General features: G+C 46.8%; 1 protein-coding gene across 1 annotated transcript in view; it reads right to left on the reverse strand.

Annotated features, from left to right (window-relative positions):
- Nucleotides 1-23,492, reverse strand: part of LOC115086114 (oocyte zinc finger protein XlCOF6-like) — a 35,680-nt gene that overhangs the window by 8,189 nt on the left and 3,999 nt on the right. The window contains exon 3 of the mRNA XM_029592635.1: nucleotides 12,456-12,579. Within this exon, the coding sequence (XP_029448495.1) occupies nucleotides 12,456-12,579 (124 nt within the window). The remainder of the gene's footprint in view (nucleotides 1-12,455; nucleotides 12,580-23,492) is intronic.

A 23,492-nucleotide genomic window follows, 5' to 3' on the forward strand; every position in this document is an offset into this window, starting at 1 on the left:
CTGTGAAACCACTTTAGGTAAAAAGGAGGGAACCGTACGAAGATGGATAGCCTCAGGAGTGAATCTGAGAAATGGATCACGGCAGGACAGCGCTTGTAGTTCTGAGATGCGGCGTGCTGAACATACAGCCAGTAAGAACACCATCTTCAAAGTGAGAGAACGGAGGGACAGGCCTCGAAGGGGTCTGAAGGCGGATCCCGCGAGGAAATCCAAAACTATGTTGAGGTTCCACAAAGGCACTGGCCACTTCAGTGGTGGACGAATGTGCTTGACTCCTCTCAGGAAGCGAGAAACATCTGGATGTGTGGCAATGGTCTTGCCATCCATCCTGGAACCATAGCAAGACAGCGCAGCCACCTGAACCTTGATGGAGCTGAGAGAGAGACCCTTCTGAAGTCCATCTTGCAGGAAATCCAACACAATAGGGATTGTGGTCGCGTGTGGGCTGGAGCCATGAGAGTCGCACCATGCTTCAAACACTCTCCAGATCCTTACATAGGTGAGGGATGTGGAAAACTTGCGAGCTCGGAGGAGAGTATCTATCACGGGCTTTGAATAACCTCTTTTCTTCAGTCTAGCCCTCTCAATGGCCAGACCGTAAGAGAGAATTGAGCTGGATCCTCGTGGAGGATGGGACCTTGACGCAGAAGGTCCCGGAGAGGAGGCAGGGGAAGGGGCTCCCCTGCCAGTAGTCTTCTCATGTCCGCGTACCAGGGTCTTCTTGGCAAGTCTGGTGCCACTAGAAGAACTAGGCCCCGGTGTTTCTGAATCCTGTGGATGATGGCGCCTAGCAGGGGCCACGGAGGAAAGGCGTATAGCAGGACTCCTGGGGGCCTTGGCTGAACCAGGGCGTCGATCCCGGAGAGAAGGGATCTCGCTTGCGGCTGAAGTATCTGGGTACTTGAGCATTGGACTTGTCCGCTAGTAAGTCCATGGTCGGAATCCCCCAGTGATCCACAATCATCTGGAAGGCTGTGGGGGACAGCTGCCACTCTCCCGGATGTAGGCTTTCTCTGCTGAGGAAGTCTGCCGTGGTGTTGTCCTTTCCGGCAATGTGGACGGCAGAGATGTCCTGAAGATTTGCCTCTGCCCAAGTCATCAACGGGGCTATCTCCAGAGATACCTGTCGGCTTCTGGTTCCGCCCTGACGGTTGATGTATGCCACTGTGGTGGCAGTGTCTGACATCACTCTGACTGCTCTGTTCTTCAGTCTGTGAGCAAATCGAAAGCATGCCAATCGGACTGCCCGAGCCTCTAGACGGTTGATGTTCCACGCTGACTCTTCTCTGTTCCACCGCCCTTGTGCGGTGAGGCCTTCGCAGTGCGCTCCCCAGCCGCTCAGGCTGGCATCTGTGGTAACCAGAGTCCATGCGGGGGGAGGACATCTTCGACCCCCTGCTCGTGTGGTTGGACTGCAACCACCACCGTAACCGGGTCCGTACTCTGGCGGCAGAGGGAGGTGCGTGGAATAGTTCCGGAAGTGGGGGCTCCAGCGAGAGAGCAGGGAGCGTTGCAGAGGCCTCATATGGGCCCTTGCCCAAGGTACCACTTCCAGGGTGGATGCCATGAGGCCGAGAACCTGCAGATAATCCCAAGCTATGGGCCGACTGGCTCCCATCAAGTACCGGATACGCGTCTGAAGTTTTAACCTTCTCTTGGCAGTGAGACTGACTGTGTCTGCCTGGGTGTTGAACTGTACCCCCAGGTATTCCAGCTACTGGGAAGGCTGGAGGCAACTCTTGCTGAGGTTGATTACCCAGCCCAAGCTTTCCAGAAGGGCGATCACTCTGTCGGTTGTCCGATGGCTCTCCTCTCGTGATTTCGCCCTGATCAGCCAATCGTCTAGATAGGGATGGACCAGGATTCCTTCCCGTCTGAGTGCCGCTGCTACCACTACGACCACCTTGGTGAAGGTCCGCGGTGACGTGGCCAACCTGAAGGGCAGAGCCCGGAATTGGAATTGGCGTCCCAAAACCGTGAAGCGTAGGTAGCGCTGATGATCCGGATGGATCGGAATATGCAGGTAGGCCTCTGACAAGTCTAAGGCCGTGAGGAATTCTCCTGGCTGTACTGCGGTCTTGACGGAGCGCAGAGTTTCCATGCGAAACCTCGGAACCCTTAAGTATCGATTGACTGACTTGAGGTCCAGTACGGGCCGAAAGGTGCCCCCTTTCTTGGGTACCATGAAATAAATGGAATAGTGTCCGGAATTCCCTTCCCATGCAGGTACTGGGATGATGGCTTTCAAGGACAGGAGCCTCGCCAGGGTAGCTTCCAAAGCTGCTTTCTTGTGTATGGGACATGAAGATTCCACAAACCTGTCCGGAGGGAGGGGATGAAAGTCCAGATAATACCCCTCTCGGATGATGGCGAGGACTCACTGGTCCGACGTAATCTCGACCCCCTGGCAGCTCCTGGATAGCCGCTGCCAGGGGGTACATGCCCCTCAGGGCCCGACCCCCTTTGAAGGAGGCCGCTGGCGCAGCCCATTCTAAATCTATCAGTTGCTGTGCCGTTTGCAAGAATGGAAAATGGCGGGCGGTAGGACGAAGACCTTCCAGCAGGGGGTTCTGCGCAGAGGGTACCGTGGCACTAGGACCTGTAATATCCAACTCCGCCAGACACTGAGATACCAGGTCGGAGAGATCCTCCTTCGGGAAGAACCGCCTCATGGTTCTATATGGCTCGATCCCTGAGGGGAGCTCCCCTTCGTCCGGGAGTTCGGACTCGTCCGGTGAAACCTCCTGGTCCGACTGATCCGGACTGTCCAGCGGCGGGAGGTCCTGCTCCCGAAAAGGGCATGAGGGCCCAGGAACAGGATCTGCTGGAGCCGCAACCGCAGCAGCAGCCGCAGTCGCAGCCACAGCAGAAACAACAGGAACAGCAGGGCCTGGACGGGAAGCCGTTTGCATCTGTACGAGGCATGAATCCCCTGAAAGAGATCCACCCAGGAATTGGAGGTGGTCTCTAATCGCCGGGGTTCAAGATCCCCCGGGATTCCAGATTGGTCGAGACTGCCCGCTAACTCCGGGGTAGCCACTGGGGAACTGTCAGGAAATCGTGGCTGAGACTGGTCCTGGCCCGAGCGTCCCAAGGCCTCCTCACATTGGGCACATAGGGAGTCTGGGTCTTCACTATGCGTGGCTCTAAGCTGGCATGCGGAGCAGAGGCCGAGGGCTTTAATGCCGGGGGTAGGAGGCGCCCCCGCTGAAGACACTGAGGCGTTCTGTTCCATTGAAAAGTAAGCGCTTGATGATATGCGGCAGCAATACACGCTTAAGCGCACAAAATACGCGTCACCAGTATACGCTTAATATAACAGGCGCACAATAATATGCGGCAGCAATACACGCTTAAGCGCACAAAATACCCGTCACCAGTATACGCTTAATATAACAGGCGCACAATAATACGCGGCAGCAATATACGCTTAATATAACAGGCGCTTGATAATATGCGGCAGCAATATATATATCCAATGATAAGCAATATGCGCCCAGCAACATGCGCTCAGCAACATGCTAGCTATACATATGCGCTTAGTCATAGGCACGCGCTTATCATGGACGCACAATACCTGAACAAGGCCAACAAAATGGCGCCCACCACGGCGTGTCGCCTATAAGCCACGCCGCCGATCCTCCTTCCTCGGAGACCAAAAAGTAAGTGATATACGCCTTACCTGATCCTCGGCACTTCCCGGCTAAAACCCGGGCGGTCTCCGGCTGCGGGGGGAGAGGGCAAGTACCTTCACCGCCGCGTTAGAGGAATGCACCCGCTGCCTCGTCCACGCCGGGACCGAGGCGCCTCACTCGCCCCACTCGAGCCTCGCCCGGGGGCTACGTCCCTGCCGCGATTCGGCCACCGGACCGAGGTCTTAACCTCCGGGGGATCACGGAAATCACCCCGGGAAGCTCCACTGGGGGAGGGACCGATTGGTATCACCGCAGGAGCGCAGGGCTCGATAGTTCAATAGAAATTTTAGTAAGAAGAAAGTAGATTGGAAGACACGCTTCCACGAGCGTGCAGGCGCTCCAAACTGCTTTGGAGACGGAAATTACTGAGTTACTACGCTTCCTGTGGGGGTATATATACCCGTGCTGACGTCAGATCCGTCTCCAACTGCTAGCACGAGCATACTATACCCATTTGTTCTGAGTCCATCTGGCTACACGACAGGAAAAAGTTGTTTTTTAACAATGCGATGTCCTCACTCGTTAAAGATATATCCAGCATTTCTGATTCTTCCACATTGACTTTAAACCCTGACACACTACTAAATGTAGTCATTTCAGTTAGGACACCCCTTAAGGTGTAAGCGTGAATAGGATGTCATCTGCAGACGTGGCCATCTTATAGTTCTCACTCCCCACTGAAATCCCAGATATATTGCCAGCCGAAGGAATCCTGGTCGCAAATGTTCGAGGAAAACTGCAAAGAGGAGAGGAGACAGTGGGCAACCCTGACGTGTGCCCCTCTGTTCTCCAAACCTTCCTGAGTAGCCCCCATTCACTTTAATGTCTACAGATCCAATTCAAAAACTGGCTCCCAAACTGCATTTTCCCTAATGTTTTAAAGAGAAAGGGCCAGGGCATGATATCAGAAGCTGCCTCAGCATCAATTGAAAGAAGCACAGTCGGGATTGTTCTCTCTGTGCACCACCAAATTAAATCCTGCAATTTTCTAACATTATCTGCGGCCATTCTGCCTGATCATTGTGGATTGAACATAAGAAATTGCCATGCTGGGTCAGACCAAGGGTCCATCAAGCCCAGCATCCTGTTTCCAACAGAGGCCAAACCAGGCCACAAGAACCTGGCAAGTACCCAAACACCTAGAAGATCCCATGCTACTGATGCAATTAATAGCAGTGGCTATTCCCTAAGTAAACTTGATTAATAGCAGTTAATGGACTTCTCTTCCAAGAACTTATCCAAACCTTTTTTGAACCCAGCTACACTAACTGCACTAACCACATCCTCTGGCAACAAATTCCAGAGATTTATTGTGCGTTGAGTGAAAATGAATTTTTTTCCGATTAGTCTTAAATGTGCTACTTGCTAACTTCATGGAATGCCCCCTAGTCCTTCTATTATTCGAAAGTGTAAATAACCGAGTCACATCTACTCGTTCAAGACCTCATGATCTTGAGCTGATCACCTTGTTTAACCTGTCTGCTAAAACTTTGGCTAATATTTTCAAATCAATGTTAAGGGAAATCTGTCGACATGAACCACATAATTCTAGAACCCTCCCTGGTTTTGCAATCACAGATACCCCCGCTGTGTTAGCATCTCGTGAGAGATTACCTCCAATCTTAAATAACTGAACAATTTAGTAAGCAGGCTTAGTAATCTGGAGGCTAAAACATTTATAAAGCTTTGCAGTAAAGCCATCTGGACCAGGGGATTTCCCCATGTTTTTATCACTTGAAGCACCTCTACTGTCTCTGCTTGTCCAACTCGGCCTTGTTCTTCTGACAAAAGCTTTGGCAACTCTATTTCTGCTAAACAGGCATCAATGGAGCTATCATTAATTGAGAGTTCAGAGCTATACAAGTGCTCACAGAATTGCCTAAAATAATTCCTTATATCTGCATTAGAGAAAAGAAGTTCCTCTGATTGAGCCTTAATCTTCACAACCTGGGATTACATAAACAGACTCTTAAGGCACCTGGCTAACAGCTTACAGGCCTTATTCCCAAACTGAAAAAACGATTGTCTAGTCAGGTCTTATTGGTGGGCAATAACTTCTAATTGCAGGGAATGCAATGTATGACGAGCGGCAGTAGCTTCTTACAGATCTTCAGGGATAGAGATTTTTTATGCAAGTCTTCGAGCTCAGTGATTTCTTTAAGTAAGGAGAGCCTCTATTTTACCTTCTCTCTTTTTGTATGACGCCCTCGCAATCAGTCTACCCCCTATCAGCAGCCTTTAAACAGTCCCAGAGGACCACTGAGGAAATTCCTTCCACATCATTAGAAGAAAGATAACCTGGATTGCCAATTCCAGGTTTGCAAGGAAATCATCATCATCTAATAGACGATCATTAAGGCGCCAGGTTCCATCCCCCTTATCTCGGTCTCCAATTTGAAAATCTAACCATACAGGCTCATGATAGATAGTAGTACCCGGTCCTATTTCTGCACTAATTACTGCTGGCATGAATTCTTTTCCCACTAAAAGGAAGTCAATCCGTGAGTATGATGCATGGGATTGAGAATAAAATGAATAATTCCTACCAGTGTGGTGGCGTAGTAGTAGACATAGAGAATATCTAAATATATTGATCTCCCCTAAACAGCTCTATCTTTTATGACAGCTGCGATCCAATAAGCTAGGAGCTGTGCAGGAAGCTGAACCTTCAAATGCTAAGCTCTGTGCCCAGTAGGGGATCTGGGACTACCAGATTGTCTAACCAGCCGCTTCCCCACCTTGCCAGCTCTCTGCCATTTCGAATGAGTGCTGCTGGCAGGCTGCTTGGTCGGTGTCGGCGCTGGCAGTCTTTCAGGAACCTAGAAACCTGCTTCCTTAGGGGCTGCCTCAGCCTCGGCAGGAGATCTCGCCCTAGTACCGACGCCATTGACGGAGAACGCAATTCCAAACGGGGAAAGCCACCGATAACGGATTTTCTCCTTCTGCATAACTCTGGTGACTTCCCTTAAGTCCTGCCTTCTGCGAGGCACAGCGGGAGCCAAATCGGGAAGATTGAGAGCGCAGGCCCCTGCCACTCCCATGACAACTTCTTCCTGGCCAAAGAGACTATTTTCTCCTTCAGTGCAAAACTGTGATACCAGACCAACATATCTCAGGGTCTCTTAGCAGTTTGGGGGCCCGGAGCTCTATGCGCACGCTCCAATCTTATCTCCGTCTTAGCCGCAGCCCCCGAGGGGTCAGCAAGGATCGCTTTACTGAGAGCAGCGACCACAGAGCTGCTATCTGCACACTCAGGGACTCCTCTGAATGGTAGGTGGCATCGGCCGGTCCCATTCTCCAGGTCCTCCCGTTTATCTAATATCACCTGCTCTTCGCTGCCCCATTTTCGCACTGAGCCCTGTTTTCCACTTCCTGCATTCTGCAGCCAATGTCCAAAGCTCCTCCTGAAGCTCTGCCCCCATTTCAACAACTTCTGAATTCATGGCCCTCATATTTTTACGGGGATCACTGAACCAGGAGCAGAACTCTTCGCAGGTCGGCAAAGCTTCACATGATTTTACTGTCTCAGCCGCCTCCTCCGTTTGAACATCCAAGGACTCACGATCCACCTCCATTTCAGCTCCGCTCTCGCCCTCCAACGCTGCCGCCCCATAAGCAAAAGAAAAACACTTCAAGTTTACTGATTTTTTCTTTCCCTCCATCCCAGTTGCTTCCAATAATGATCCAGCTACCGATGAACAGCTATGAAGCTCCGATGGCGAGATAGCAGGGGGGATTATGCTCGATGGGATCGGGAGCTCCTCAGTCACGCTGCCATTAGGTCTGTCGACGTCACTTCCTCTATCCACATTCATCTCAATTATTTTAAATCACACTAGAGAAGCTTTCCATATCAAAGATGCCAAGGAAAAAAAGGACCCCTTACTTGTTAGAAGCAATCAGTGTGGACGAGCAGAGGGAACAGAACCAGCCCTGTCCCTTCAGCCCTCAATAATATCATTGGCTCATAACGTCCTAACTCAGAAGACATCAAACCCTTTATTTCTGAATATCACCATCAGTTTCACCTAAGAGCGACTCTGCACAGGGAGCCAGTGACGATCATTTAACACAGGAGGTTGGGATCCTACCTTCCCCTGCCACTAGTGATGTGATATTTTATCCGAGCAGCAATAAAGCTGTAGCAATACAGGAATGCTGGAGATCTCACAGGTCCCTCCTTTAGGATTCCTGTGGGTCCGATTCCTCTGTCCTTACCTACTACTGATTTATTTAAAAACTTTTATTATTATCTGCTTATAGTACATGTGCCATATTAAGTTCAAAAGAAAATTATTCCTTACCTGCTAATTTTCGTTCCTGTAGTACCATGGATCAGTCCAGACGGTGGGTTATGTCCCCCGTCCAGCAGATGGAGTCAGAACAAACTTCGAGGGGGCATAACCATATATACCAGTACCCCCTCTGCAGGAGTTCAGTATCGAGTATATCAAAGCCCGAGTAGAACAAGAGCACTCTGGATCAAGTTTGCTTAACCATGCATTGAACGACAACTGTAACATCAACAGTTAACTGAAGGTAACCAACCAACTTGTAGGGAGTTGTGAAATTAGAAAAAGAAAAGAGAACTGCGAGACACAGAAGACTACTATAGAGCGGTAGAGCAGAGCGGAGCAGGACTAAGAACCCAAAAGCGGTGGGCGTCTGGACTGATCCATGGTACTACAGGAACGAAAATTAGCAGGTAAGGAATAATTTTCTTTTCCCTGTACGTACCAGGATCAGTCCAGATGGTGGGATGTACCCAAGCCTCCCTAAATCGGGTGGGGTCCTGCGAGGCCTGCTCGGAGAACCTGCTCGCCAAAATGTCCAGACTCTGAAGAGGCGAGATGCAGGCGATAGTGTCTCGAGAACGTGTGCAGTGATTTCCAGGTTGCTGCACGACAAATCTTCTGGGAGGAAACAGAGCGGGCCTCTGCCCAGGAGGCTGCCTGAGAGCGCGTAGAATGCGCTATGATGCCGCGAGGAGGAGTCCGTCCCGCTCCAATGTAAGAAGCGGCAATACCGTCCTTTAACCACCTAGCAATCATAGTCTTCGAGGCCTGGGAACCCTTCCTGGGACCGGACCAAAGTACGAACAGATGGTCAGAAATCCTGAAATCTTTAGTAGCCTCCAGATAGTGAAGCAACTTGCGCTTGACATCCAAAAGCCGGAGGGTCTTCGGCTCGGAGGAAGCGAAGGACGGAAGTTCCACCGTCTGGTTCAAATGGAAAGACGACACCACCTTTGGGAGAAAGGATGGGACGGTGCGGAGGGAAACCCCCGAATCCGTGAACCGAAGATAAGGCTCTCTGCACGACAAAGCTTGAAGTTCCAAAATGCGCCGAGCAGAACAGATGGCCACGAGAAAGACAGCCTTAAGAGTGAGATCCTTAATCGTTGCGCTGCATAGCGGTTCGAAGGGTGGTCCTGACAAGGTGCGAAGCACGAGATTAAGACTCCAGGAGGGACATGGATCCCGCAACGGAGGACGCATTTGCTTGACACCCTTGAGGAAATGTGCGATGTCCGGCTGAAGTAGGAGAGAGCCACCATACTGCAATAGCGAGCCCAGGGCGGCCACCTGAACTCATAACGAATTATAGGCGAGTCCTTTATCCACCCCATCCTGGAGAAACTGTAGAATCTGGGACACCGAAGCCCGCGTGGGCCTCGTGCCCTGGTTGGTGCACCACATCTCGAAGACCTTCCAAACTCGAACCTAGGCCACCGATGTCGAAGTCTTCTGTGCCCGCAGCAGCGTGGAGACTACCACCTCCAGGTAGCCCCGGCGCCGGAGGCGACGCCGCTCAAAAACCAAGCCGCAAGACAGAAGAGTTCTGCCTGTTCGAAAAATACCGGGCCCTGATGGAGGAGACAGGGAAGATGTCCTAGTCTTATTGGCCCGTCTATCACCAGCTGTAGCAGGTCCGCAAACCAGGGTCGTCAGGGCCACTCCGGGGCGACGAAGATCACGGTACCCTGATGGCTTTCTATTCTGCGAAGAATTCTGCCCACCAGGGGCCATGGTGGAAAGACGTAGAGCAGGAGATGTGGAGGCCACGGAAGGACCTGGGCATCCACTCCTTCTGCGCCGCGCTCTCTTCTGCGACTGAAGAAGCGGGGGGCCTTGGCGTTGAGAGCAGTCGCCATCAGGTCCAAGTGGGGGACCCCCCACCGGCGAACGAGAAGTTGCATCGCCTCGTCGGAGAGGGACCACTCTCTGGGATCCAGCTGTTGACGACTCAAGAAATCCGCCTGAACGTTGTCCACTCCGGCAATGTGCGAGGCCGCAAGACGGATGAGATGCCGCTCTGCCCACTGCATCAGAAGCCCCGACTCGATCGAGACGTGCGAGCTCCGTGTACCTCCCTGCCAATTGATGTAGGCTACGGTGGTGGCGTTGTCCGAGAGGACCCTGACCTCCCGGTTCCGAAGAAGCGGGAGGTCCTGAGACGTGAGAAGCTGTTGCACCCAGCGAAGACTAGCCCGCTGGGCGAGCGAACTGCACATAACCGCCCGCATTCCCAGGGCGGAAACCTCAAAGACCCGTTTGAGAAAGACTTCCAACTTGCGGTCCTGAGTATCTCGCAAAGCCGCTCCGCCCATCACCGGAATAGTCGTCCTCTTTGTAACTGCCGACACCGCGGAGTCCACCTTTGGAACCTTGATGAGCTCCAGGAAATCTTCAGGGAGAGGATACAACTTCTCCATGGCTCGAATGACCTTCAGGGAAGCCTCCGGGGTATCCCATTCCCTGATCAGGAGCTGTAGAAAAGAATCATGGATGGGAAAAGCCCGAGACCTCGGCCGAAGCGCAGCCAAGACCGGGTCCCCCTTCTTGGAGGAGGTGACGACGGCTGGGGTCACTGGAGCTGGCGGGTCCGGCGGTGGGTCCAGATCCAACTCAAGGAGGATCTGTGGTATGAGGTCATCTAGCTCTTCCCTCTGAAAGATGCGGAGCGCATGCGGGTCATCCCCCTCCGGCGGGACGTCCGGCTGCCCTGCATCTGGGGTCTCCGGGACATCCCCCCCCAGGGCTGAAGTCGCACCCACCGCTCCTGGGGCCAAGCGAACCCGGGTGGGGACTTGGGAGGCCCCCGCGCCCGAACCCGATCCTACCATGTCAGGGGGGGCCTGTGGTGTAGGTGAGAGTGGAGGAACTTTGGCGGTGGTGGGTCCCGCGTGCACCACCCCGGGAGCTTCCAAACTCTGCAAATAGGCTGTATGCATTAACAAAATAAACTCCGGGGAAAATCCTGGCCTGCTCGGGGGGGCCCCGGAGGAAGAGAAATCCGATGGCCCCGGGGCCTGTGAGCCTTGCTCCGGGGACAAAATCGGTGGAGAGACCTCATTAAAATCATTTTCCTCCTGCGCTGCATGAGCTTCATCAGCGCGCTGACAATTTAAAATGGCTGCCGTTCCTGCCAAAAATGGCGAACTGGCCGGCCCGCGACGCCCGGGCAGAGCTGAAATAAATGAAAAATCGCTGAGGGACTGCGAGGTGCCTTCCCCGGCTCGCCGCAGGTTGAGCAGCGCGACGGCCGCGGCATCGGAACCGCCGGGGAAGAGAAAGAAAGCCTCGGGGGAGGGGGGGGGCGCCCAAAAAGAAAAAGGAGCTGCCGCGGGGGGCCCCGTCGGCCTGCGCAACCCGCTGTCCCAACGATGGACTAGGTGCCGCGGGGGGAGGGGCCTGCTCGGCCGACGCTACCCGCTCAGGGAGTTCCCCCTCCCTGCCACAGCAGCCCTCGAGGAGCTCGAATCGGGCCGCGGGCGAAAATATCGCAGAGAGGCCGGCCCCACCGGCTTCCACGAGGCACCGGAGCTGAAGCCGCTGAAAAAGGAAAACTTACAAAGGAACAAAACACTCTGTAACTTACCCCCGGCCAGAGAGAAACAAGGTCGCGGGAGACAGATAGAAAAGAGAGAGGCAGAGTAGGAAGCCACGCCTCCCCAAAAATTGAATTAGCTTTTTTTTTTTGTTTGTTTTAAAACTTAATCCAAATTGTTAGATAGAAACTAGAGAAAAAGAAGCAGAAGAAAATAATTCCCTGCCAGACTGGGGAAGCACTGATTCCCCTACTCGCATCTGCTGGAGTCAGAAGATACTGAACTCCTGCAGAGGGGGTACTGGTATATATGGTTACGTACCCTCGAAGTTTGTTCTGACTCCATCTGCTGGACGGGGGACATAACCCACCGTCTGGACTGATCCTGGTACGTACAGGGAATAACAAATTAAAATAAAAATAATAAACCACATTTCATATACATACAATAGCACATCTACATCTAAAGCACAGGTCAGTTAAAAATCTCTCACATCCTTAACATTTCCATCTTCTCTCTTATATTATGTAAATAAAGTAATTTTCCAACCTTGCTTGTGTCTGTAAAAATGTATTTTATTTTTATTGAGGAAAAATGATCTCGCGTATCAGCACAGAGAGGAGATCTCAGGGATGGGGATAAAAAAGAGATGAGAGGAGCAGGCCTGGGGAAGGGAGAGAGTGAGGAGCAGGCCTGGGGAAGGGATAGAGGGAGAGAGCGAGGAGCAGGCCTGGGGAAGGGATAGAGGGAGAGAGTGAGGAGCAGGCCTGGGGAAGGGAGAGAGCGAGAGAGCGAGAGGAGAGAGGGAGAGAGGAGAGGCCTAGTGCACGTATTGGTAAATCCAGGCCTGCACATCTCTGATGTAGAGTTGACCCATTTAGTAAAACATCCCCTGCATCTACTAGAAATAGAGATAATGCAATCCTTACCTAGACAGCTCAGGGACTCATAATTCTCCTTCACATCCCTGTCAGGCTCCTTCTGTCCTTCATCTAAACAACCCCCTTCCTCCTGGGAGAAAGAGACAGCGATGTCCTCAAACGTCACCAGCACCTGAAACACAAACCAGAAACACTCAGGGACACGTGGAGGGGTTCAGTTGGCTTTAACCTCTTAACATTTTATCATGGAAGAGAGGACGCCAGGACCCCTCATCCCCAGGAACTGCCAGACTTGTTCCCCTGGAGTCGGTTTCCTTTCTGGATCTCTGGGTTTGCAAGTTTAACCATGAAAAGATTATCTAATCCCAGAGACCCAGAATATCAAGTCACTGTGCTCTCATCCTCCTGACTGCTCAGCCCCTAACCTTGGGGCATCTTTGATGCCGTTCCTTCCCTCTGTACATCCAAAACACTGCTAAAGTGAGTCCGTTCCTCCTCTATAACTCTGCTTAAATCTCTCCCTTCCTCCTCGAGCCTGCCACCAAAACCCTCCTCCCTCTCTTATCTCCTCCTGCTTAGACTTCTGTAACTCGCTCTTTGCTGGCCTCCCGCTGAATCGTTTTTCTCCCCTGCAATCTCTTCCACATTCAGCTGCATTACTTCTCTTTCTTTAACCTCGCTGTGATCTTCTCAGGTCGCTACATTGGCTCTCTGTCCACTTCCACCTACAGCTCAAGCTTTTCTCTCTCCCCTACAAATGCACTCACTCTGCAGCTCCTCCCTGCCTTTCTTCTCTTCTCTCTCCCTTCCTCCTCCACCACCACCTTCCGATTCCCTACTTACTGCCTCGCTTTGCCGAATGCCTGGGCATAGCTAGTTTAAAAACTCGCCTCCTTGAATCATGTTGTTTAATGAAATATTTCCTATTCCCGTGTGCCTCTACAATGGGACTTACTCCAGCACCCGATATTCAAGAACAATGAGATCTTCACATCCAAACACAGTAAGAAAAGTTTCCTCTATCAACCTTGTTCCTGTCTCACTAAAATCTACTTTAACGGACTACCTTGTTCTTTCATTTTTTCTAATTAATATTCGAGCACTTACAAAAATATCTGTAATTATCTCTGATTTATTGACGGACCATAAGCTGGACTTTTTCACTATAACCGAATCCTGGTTAAAATCTACGGACAATGTCATCATTAACCAATTAGCGGACAATAAGTATGATATATTTTCCGTTCCTAGAAAAGAAAAAAAGAGGGGGAGGAATTTTGCTTATTATCAAACAATCTTTTTTATTTAAGACAGTACTGGTAGGCCTTCCCCTGCAATATGAAGTAGCACTTTTTGATTCCCCAAAATTCCAGATTTACCTGTTATATTGCCCACCAGGGCTTTTGGATCACAACATTTAAGAACATAAGAACCTGCCATACTGGGTCAGACCAAGGGTCCATCAAGCCCAGCATCCTGTTTCCAACAGTGGCCAATCCAGGCCACAAGAACCTGGCAAGTACCCAAAAACTAAGTCTATTCCATGTAACCATTGCTAATGGCAGTGGCTATTCTCTAAGTGAACTTGATAGCAGGTAATGGACTTCTCCTCCAAGAACTTATCCAATCCTTTTTTAAACCCAGCTATACTAACTGCACTAACCACATCCTCTGGCAACAAATTCCAGAGTTTAATTGTGCGTTGAGTGAAAAAGAACTTTCTCCGATTAGTTTTAAATGTGCCCCATGCTAACTTCATGGAGTGCCCCCTAGTCCTTCTAGTATCCGAAAGAGTAAATAACAGATTCACATTTATTTATTTATTTTATATACCGACATTCAATCGAGATATCACATCGGTTTCCAGATAACTAAAAGAATAGGGTGATATCAGCCCTATTTTACATTATAACATGGTAATAAATATAACAATTAAAACAGAAATAACAGAAATACATGGAACAATAGATTATAGTATATAACATATGTACATAAATGACTTGTTGATAAAAATAATTTAGGATTAAGGGATAGAAGGGAGGGTTGAGAGGAGGGAGGAAGGGAGGGAGGAGAGGGATAGGTGGGAGGAAGGTAGTGTCAGGGAGGGATGAGAGGGGGGCGAGATGCCTGTGTAGGGGGTGTGGTGTGTTGCGTTCGGTACATCTACCCGTTCTAGACCTCTCATGATTTTAAACACCTCTATCATATCCCCCCTCAGTGGTCTCTTCTCCAAGCTGAAAAGTCCTAACCTCTTTAGTCTTTCCTCATAGGGGAGCTGTTCCATTCCCCTTATCTCCGTTAATTTAATTTTTTACTACCAAGTTAAACAAAAAAAAAAGTAGTGATCATTTTAGGTGATTTTAATGTACATATTGTTGCGACCGTCGCTGCCAGACGTCTCCACTCCGCCCACCTTACCACTTGGCGACTCCCTCCGGGTCTGATGGACGCTGGCTGCCGCAGCGTCTTCATGCCGTCTTCCTCCGGCGTTCCCGGACCAGCCGGACGCTGTAGATCTGCCATGTTGCCCGATGACCTAGGGCGTGCGCGCTCTGACTGAAGTACCAGCAAGGGCGCGAACCTCAGGGGCGTCCCCCTGAGATGACTTCATCCGTTTCCAATATTTAAAGGTCTCTACTTCGCTATTTAATCGAGTTAGCAAGGGATGGGGATTGCTTCGGCTACGTTACCCAAGCTACTCTGCCTCCTCGGACTTACCAGAGGTACCCGCTCCTCAGGGGCCTCGCTCTTTTCTTTACTTTCAGATTACAGACAGGAACCAGTACTCGCTCCTCGAGGACCCATGTTCCTGGACACTCTGAAGATTCTCTACTGCCTGGAAGCTATCGCTGCTACAAACAAGTGTGAGTTACCATCGCTCTCTCAGAGCTTTCCCTGGAACCAGGTACTCGCTCCTCGAGGGCCTAAACCTTTCCAGCTCCTGAGACTCCTTGAGACCTTATGTGAGTTTTTGTCATCTAGTTCTGTTCATGAATGCTGTCTACTCTGCCTACTCACTTTCTACAGTTTCTCAACAGCTCAGCCATCCTGGATCGCGGTTCCAGTGCCTGAGGGACTACAGCCCTGCCGGACATATCAGCTCACTACTGCCACCTCTGGTGATTTCTAAAACCTGTTTAATAAAAGAACTAATGTGTGTCTGTCTCCATACTCAAGCCTAGCTGGTGGTCCCTCTCAGGATTTATTTATTTATTTTATTTTATTTAAGGTTTTTATATACCGGCAATCATGAGGACATATCTTGCTGGTTTACATGAAACGGGGTGCATTAAATACATCAAACTAAAACTGTGGTGATCGAAGGAAACAGTTACAATTAACAAGGGTCACAGAACTTGGAGAAGAAGGAAGAGATAGCAAAGAATAACTGGTTAGACAAAATACAAATTAAATTAATTAAATACTATGTACAAATGGTATTGTTAATGGTTGAATGTTTTGGGGATACTCTCCTGGGGGCGTGGTCATCTGCCACCAGCCCAGGGATCCACCATCTACTATATCATATCTACAGACTGCCAACTCCATACCTGATATATCTACAGATTGTTAACTCCTCCTTCTTAGGAGCCTATGTTAGCAGAATTCACATCAGGTTGCTAACTCCTCCTTCTAGGAGCCAATATTAACAGAATTAATAAACATATGAATGTTACTCCACTCTCAACAACCTGTCAAATTCTAATAGATGCAATGAATGCATTTGGTTTCTCTCTTCTGATAAATCAACCTACTCACAAAGCGGGTCATATGTTAGATATGATCTTTACAAATCAAGCCTCTTTGTATAATTCCACGATAAAATGCCAACAGGTCCCTTGGTCTGACCACTCATTATTACAAGCAGATGTTATATTTGAGAATAAAATTAAGAATGAAACTAGGGAGGAAAAACACACTCTCCTTTCATCCCCCATTTATAATAGACGAATTACAGAAAGAATTAGAGAACCAACTAGTTAGAATCAATAACTTAGACTGTAATAATGCCCTTGCTGAATGGAACGAAATTACTACTGAAACCGCAAATAAAATTAACCCCGAGAAAACTAAGGTTATTTCAAATAAAATAATAAAATCTAATCCATGGTTTAACAAAGAGTTAAAAGAAGCTAAATTCGGTTTATGTAAAAAAGAAAGAATCTGGCGAAAGAAAAAAAAACACTAGAATCATTAACATCCTATAGAAAACATTTAGCTTTTTACAAAATCCTAATTAACAGAACAAAAAAAAGATTTACAGCAATAAAATTATTAGCTATGCAAATAATCCAAAAACACTTTTCCAGATTGTTAAGCAGCTAACAAATGATCCCTCAGTTGCAACTAATATGAAAAATAAAGAGCTTAGCCAACAACTGGCGATATTCTTTAAAAGTAAAATAGATAAAACAAAGACTGAACTCGATAACACACCTACTCAGGAAATCAAATTAACACCGAAAGATACAGTCTGGTCCAGCTTTGAGGAAGTTTCTTCAAATGAAAATGAAATGTTAGACAACAAACTTAATCCTGCTAACCTCCCAAATGATTTAATTTCCATTTTGGTTCTAAAACAAATATCTACGCTAATAGCCTCTTATATAGCTGATACAACTAATACATCTCTGCATGAAGGTATCTTGCCAGACCAATTTAAACAGGCTATCATTAAACCTATTCTCAAAAAGAGTAATCTGGACTCAATGGTCCTGAATGTTTAGCGGCCAATTTCCAATCTTTCATTTATTGCTAAAGTAATTGAAAAAGTGGTACTAAAACAATTCATGGAACATATAGAAACTAATGACATCTTATACCCGACAGTTCGGATTTCGTAAAAATTTCAGTACTGAAACTCTCCTTTTATCTTTATCTGATACAATCCTAAAAGGTTTTGATCAGGGACAAAACTATCTATTAATTCTTCTTGACCTGTCAGCAGCTTATGACACAGTTAATCACAACATCTTGCTAAATAGACCCTCAGAAATTGGTCTTAAAGATAAAACATTAAAATGGTTCTCCTCCTAAGTAATAGATCATATCAGGTTTTCATTAATAATATATATACTAAAATGTATCCACTTGAAACAGGAGTACCCCAGGGATCCTCCCTATCGGCTACTTTGTTCAATGTATACATGTTACCTCTTTGTCAACTGCTTTCGTGTCCACAGCTCAATTATTATATCTATGCAGACGATATTCAAATCATTATACCAATAAATGACTCCATCGAAAAAAACCTTAAAATTACCAATATTTATCTAAATATTGTATGACAACTGTTAACACAAATGAAACTCAAGTCTCAATTTTGAAAAAACTGAACTCATGCTGTTAGAACGTAAATAGACTCCATCCAACCAACACAAAGTTTTCAATATGGAAAATGTCACTATTACCTTAGGGAACAAAGTTAGAGACGTAGGCGTACTCACTCTACGTAGAGAACTCACTCTAAAAAAGCACCTTTCCATAAAGATACAAGAAGGGTACCATAAACTGTTAATTCTTAGACGCCTAAAGCCTCTGTTGAATCATGACGAATTTAGAATTGTTCTTCAAGCATTATTATTGGAGAAATTACTTACCTGATAATTTCGATTTCCTTAGATTTATTTATTTATTTAGCATATTTTATATACCGAGGTATAGCAGAGTTGCCTTCACTCCAGTTTACAATTACAACAACCTGATACATTTAAAGTAATTTAACAGCAAAAACTGTAAAAACTGGTATAGAACATTAGCATAAACATATCAAGAAATACAATAGTTCAAATCATGTAGGGGACATTTGCTATAGAACAAAAAGGGAAGGATTCTGGGAGTCAGAAACAAAGTTAGTCATAGGTGGGAGATTGTATGTTGGTTGGAGGGACACACAGAGGGTGAGATCTGTGGATTTATCCTTTATAATCTTTGAGATTGCTGTCTGTGAGAGTTTGGCTGAGTAGCCAGGCTTTAAGATCTTTTTTAAAAGATTGTATGTTTTCTTGAGCGGTCAAGTGATGAGGTAACGAATTCCATAACTTCGGGCCAATGATGGAAATGGCTCTGTTTCTTGTGGAGGACAGTTTGGCATGTGGAAGTGAATGAATCACTAGTTGGAGTTTACTTCTTGTTCTTGTCGTGTGAGGTGATCTATGAATATGTATGAAGTTATCCAGGGCTGAGTAGTCTGCTTTATAAATTGCTTTATGAAGAATTGTGAGAACTTTGAATTCTATTCTTTTCTCTATCGGTAGCCACTGTAAATTGTTGAGGACGGGGGTTATGTGGTCAGATTTTCTTTTACTCGTCAGGACTCTGGCAGCAGCATTCTGCATTAACTGCAAAGGTTTTAAGGATGTTTTAGGTAAACCAATCAGGAGAGAGTTGCAATAGTCCAAATTGGTAAAGATGAGGGCTTGTAGGACGGTTTTGAAATCATTTATTTATTTATTTATAACTTTTCTATACCGAAGTTCAAATAACAGAGTTAATTATCACTCCGGTTTACATTGCAGCATTCAACATACGGTGACAAAAAGTAACTGTCTTACATAGAACAGGAGGAGAAAACTTGGATGCAACTTAAAACAGGGGGAAAAATTGACAAATCGAACTGTTAAGAGCAAAACAGAGAAAAGAGTTGTCTTATTCGGGTGACAGAGGTTTAATGAGAGTCAAATGTCCAGACTAGATAGATTAGGCAGCGGAAAAGCATGTGCTAAAGGATCTCTGCTTGTGAGGTGAGTCCGTGGAGGAGGCGGCCAGGACAAGTGGTTATGGGAAAGCTTGTCTGAACAGTAGCGTCTTAAGTCTCTTCTTAAAAGTAATGGGGCATTGTTCCTGTCTAAGGTCGGGAGGAAGCAAATTCCACTCTTTGGGGCCTGCGGCAGAAAGAGCTCTTCTACCTAGGGAGGTTTTGATTGTAGGTGCTCTGAGAGTGCCTCTTTGCGCTAATCTAAGAGGGCAGGTGGAGGTATGAAATTGCAGGGGGGGGGGGGGGGGGGGGGGGGGGGGGGGGGTCGAAAGGTCCAGCGGGGCGATGCTGAGAATGGCTTTATGGGTGATTGATAAAAGCTTGTAGAGGATTCTGAATTTGACTGGGAGCCAGTGGAGCTTTTTAAGGATGGGTGTTATGTGGTCCCTTTTGTTTGACTTTGTAAGAATCCTTGCAGTTTCATTCTGCAGTAACTGGAGAGGTTTAATGGAGTTGTCAGGAAGGCCGTAGAGAAGCAAATTACAATAGTCGAGTTTTGAAAATATAAATCGCTTGCAAGACAGATCTGAAGTCTTGAAAATGTAGGAGGGGTCTTAGTCTTTTTAAAACTTGAAGTTTGAAGTAGCACTCCTTTATTGTGTTGTTTATGAAGCCTGTGTAGCTAAGTTGATTGTCCATGACTACATAAAGGTTTCTGACTTTGGGAGAGATGGAAGGAAGCACTGTGGAGAGAGGGTTGTTTAGTGGAAGATTACCGTCTTGTGTGATTAGAAGGAATTCGGTTTTATTGGTGTTGAGTATCAGGTTGAGATTTGAAAGGAGGTTGTTAATGGCGCCGAGGTAGGTGTTCCAATGGTGAATAGTGCTGTCCAGAAATTCGGTTATTGGTAGGAGGATTTGTACGTTGTCTGCATACACGTAATGTGTTAACTTGAGCTCAGAGAGGAGTTTACAAAGCGGGAGTAGATAGATGTTGAATAAAGTTGGTGATAACGACGATCCTTGAGGGACTCCGAGGGTGGAACTGAAAGGAGAAGATTCTTTGCTATTGATCTTGACTCTGTAATACCTGTTCTGGAGAAAGGATTTAAACCAGTTTAAGGCTGTGTTTTTGATGCCGATTTCGGTTAGTCTGTCAATGAGACAATCGTGGTTAACTGTGTCAAATGCAGCGGTTAAATCCAGAAGAATGAGCAGGCAGGGCTGTTTATGTCCCAGGTTCATGAGAATGTTGTCTGAAAGAGATAGGAGAGATTCTGTGTTTCGAGATTTGTGGAAACCAAGTTGAGCTGGGGAGAGGATGTTGTTTTCTTCTAAGAATTCAGAGAGCTGTTTGTTGACTATTCTTTCGAGTATCTTCGCAATGATAGGGAGATTTGCAATGGGGCGAAAGTTTGCTGGGTTATCTGTGGAAAGGTTGGGTTTTTTTAGTAAAGGTTTCAAGATGGCAAGTTTTAGAGGGTCCGGGACGAGGCCTTGGGATAAGGAGGCATTGATGATCTGGGCGAAGGGTTTAGCAAAGTTTTTCGCAGTAGCTATCAACAGATTTACTGGGATCGCGTCCAGAGGGTGAGCAGATGGCTTTAGTTTTTTTAATGTAGTTTCAATTTCCAAGGCTGATGTGGATTCAAATACCTCTAGTGTGTGTGCCCGTGTGGATGGGACTGCGGGTGGTTGGAGTCGAGAGGCTGAGAGGTGGAGTCCAGATGAGGTTGGGTAGTGGCATTGTTGACTATGTGGGAGGCGAGTAAATTGGGGGTGAAGCAGCGGTTTTAGGTGTTTTATTACTTGTAATTTAGGAAAGCCCTCTTTTGTTCTTGTAGTAATGTGTTTTTTATAGTTTAGTTCATTGTCTAACCATATGCCTAGGTCTTTTACATTGTCTTTAAGTTGAATGTGGATGTTGTCAATTTGGAAGGGTGGAGTGGTTTTTGATCCAGAGTTTTTTCTTACGAGTAGAATACATTCAGTTTTGCTCATATTTAAACATAATTTTAGGTTGATTAGCATGTTTCGGATTGCATCAAGGTGTGAGGCTGCTCTTGACATTGCATCTTCTATGGAGGAGGAAATTGGAATGAGGATTTGTATGTCATCAGCGTACATGTAGTACGTGATGCCTAGGCTTGATAGGAGATGGCATAAAGGTATAAGGTAGATATTGAATAGTATGGGTGATAGTGCCGATCCTTGTGGCACTCCTGTTTCGAGGGGGATAGCGTTGGATGATTTGTTGTTGTAGGAAACTTTGAAATACCTGTTTTTAAGGAAAGATGTAAACCAACTAAGAGTTTTGCCCGTGAGCCCAATGGATTCAAGGCTAGAAATAAGCTTTTTGTGGTCCACTGTGTCAAAGGCTGCAGAGAGGTCCAGGAAGATCAGTAGGTATCCTTTTTTGTTGTCGAATCCTCTTAGTATGGTGTTAGAAAGGTTGAGTAGGAGGGTTTCTGTACTGTGGTTTTTCCTAAATCCATATTGGGTGGGATAAAGTATTTTGTTGTTGTGAAGGTGTTCGTTAAGTTGTTTCAGGACCGCCTTCTCCGTCAATTTAGCAAAAAGGGGTAGGTTAGAGATTGGGCGGTAATTGTTTAGGTCTTCTGGGTTGAGGTTTTTTTTCTTTAGTAAAGGTGTGATTGTAGCGATTTTTAGCTTGGTAGGAAGCTCGCCTTCCTCAAGTGATTTGTTAATGATTGCTGCGACTGTCGGGGCTATTGGATGAGCAATTTCCTTTAGTACACGGGTGGGTATGGTGTCCAAGTCATGACGCGCTGGGTTGATTTTTCTCATCATTTTTTCTGTTTCCATATTGGAAATAGGTCTGAAGTCAAGCCATGGAGAAATGCTGTTTGTTGATATTTTAGTTTGAATGCTTGATGTGGTGTTGAGGGTATCAGTTATTTTGGAGATTTTGTCCTTAAAGAAGATAGCTAAATCTTGGCTTAAATTTTTGGTTATGGTTGCGTTGGAGTTGCAGTTATCGGCAATGAGGTTGTTTACTATGTTGAACAAAGATTTGGATTTGTTGGTGGAGTTTATTATTTTTTTACCGTAGTCGTCACGTTTTGTGTTTTGGATTGATTTTTTGTAGGCAGCTGGTTGTGTGCGGTATCTCTGTTGAGATACAGGCAGTTTGCTTTTTAGCCATTCTTTTTCAATTTTCCTGAGGGCCGTTTTCATGTTTTTTAGAGTGGTGTTGAACCAAGGGTTTTGATTTTCTTTTTTGTTCTTTAGTCGTTTGACTTTCTCTGGGTTAATGTTGTTAGTGGTTTTTTTCAGTGATTAGAGACCAGGATTGGATAGCGTTGTTTATGTTTGATAAATCTAGATTCGCTAGTTGATGTCCCAGCTCTTGAAGGAGAAGGTCAGTTTGAAATGGAGGACGGTATTTGAAGAATTTTTGTGTGTCATTATTTTTTGTTGGGTTGTTGTAATTCAATTGAGTAATTCAATTGAGATAGCTCCTAACTGCTTTGGAGACGGAAAATACTGAGCTTCTGCACTTCCTGCAGAGGTATATGTACTAGGTGCTGATGTCAGATTGAAATCTGATCCATCTCCAACTGCTAGCACGAGTACACTATACCCATTGGTCCTGAGTCCATCTGCTACACGCTAGGAAAGCAGTCATTTATTACATCCAGGAACTTTATGTCTCTAGCAAGTCCTGATGTTACATTTACCCAGTCAATATTGGGGTAATTGAAATCTCCCATTATTTTACACTTCCAAATTGGTTTGCTTCTGTGATTTCTCTTAGCATTTCATCATCTGTCTGACCATTTTGTCCAGGTGGACTGTAGTATACTCCTATCACTATACTCTTATCCAACACACATGGGATTTCTACCCATATAGATTCTACTGAGCATTTAGTCTCTTGTATGATCTTTATCCTGTTGGACTCTATACCCTCCCGGACATGCGGGGAAGATAATACTCCGCCAAAGACGCTTATCGGACAAGGCCATGTCACACTATCGATTTAGTCCGCCCTCTTCTCTCTTGGACTTTCCCCCAAGTCTCTTGGCTCCCTGCCATCCAGCATGACCATCCCACCCTACACAGGCTTCCAGACCTGGTGCTTAACTACTGAATCTGCATCTAGTCCCCTATCTAATTAACTCTGTAATTAACGCTGTAAATTAATGGATCGCACATGTTTTTCCTATGTACTCTTCAATCCTGTTTGCTTAGACAGGGAACTTTTTTTTTTTCACCGAGCATTCATCAGTTCCTAATTCCCTGTAATTAATTGATTTGAATGTACCCTTAGTTGAATTGTAGCCAAGTTGTTCGGTTAGAAAAGTTATTAAGTTTCTTGTACCTTTGTGTTCCTTGTATCACCCCCTAGCGACTGTTTAGTTCTA

Source organism: Rhinatrema bivittatum, chromosome 2 (genome assembly GCF_901001135.1).
Source record: "Rhinatrema bivittatum chromosome 2, aRhiBiv1.1, whole genome shotgun sequence".
Lineage (NCBI taxonomy): Eukaryota > Metazoa > Chordata > Amphibia > Gymnophiona > Rhinatrematidae > Rhinatrema > Rhinatrema bivittatum.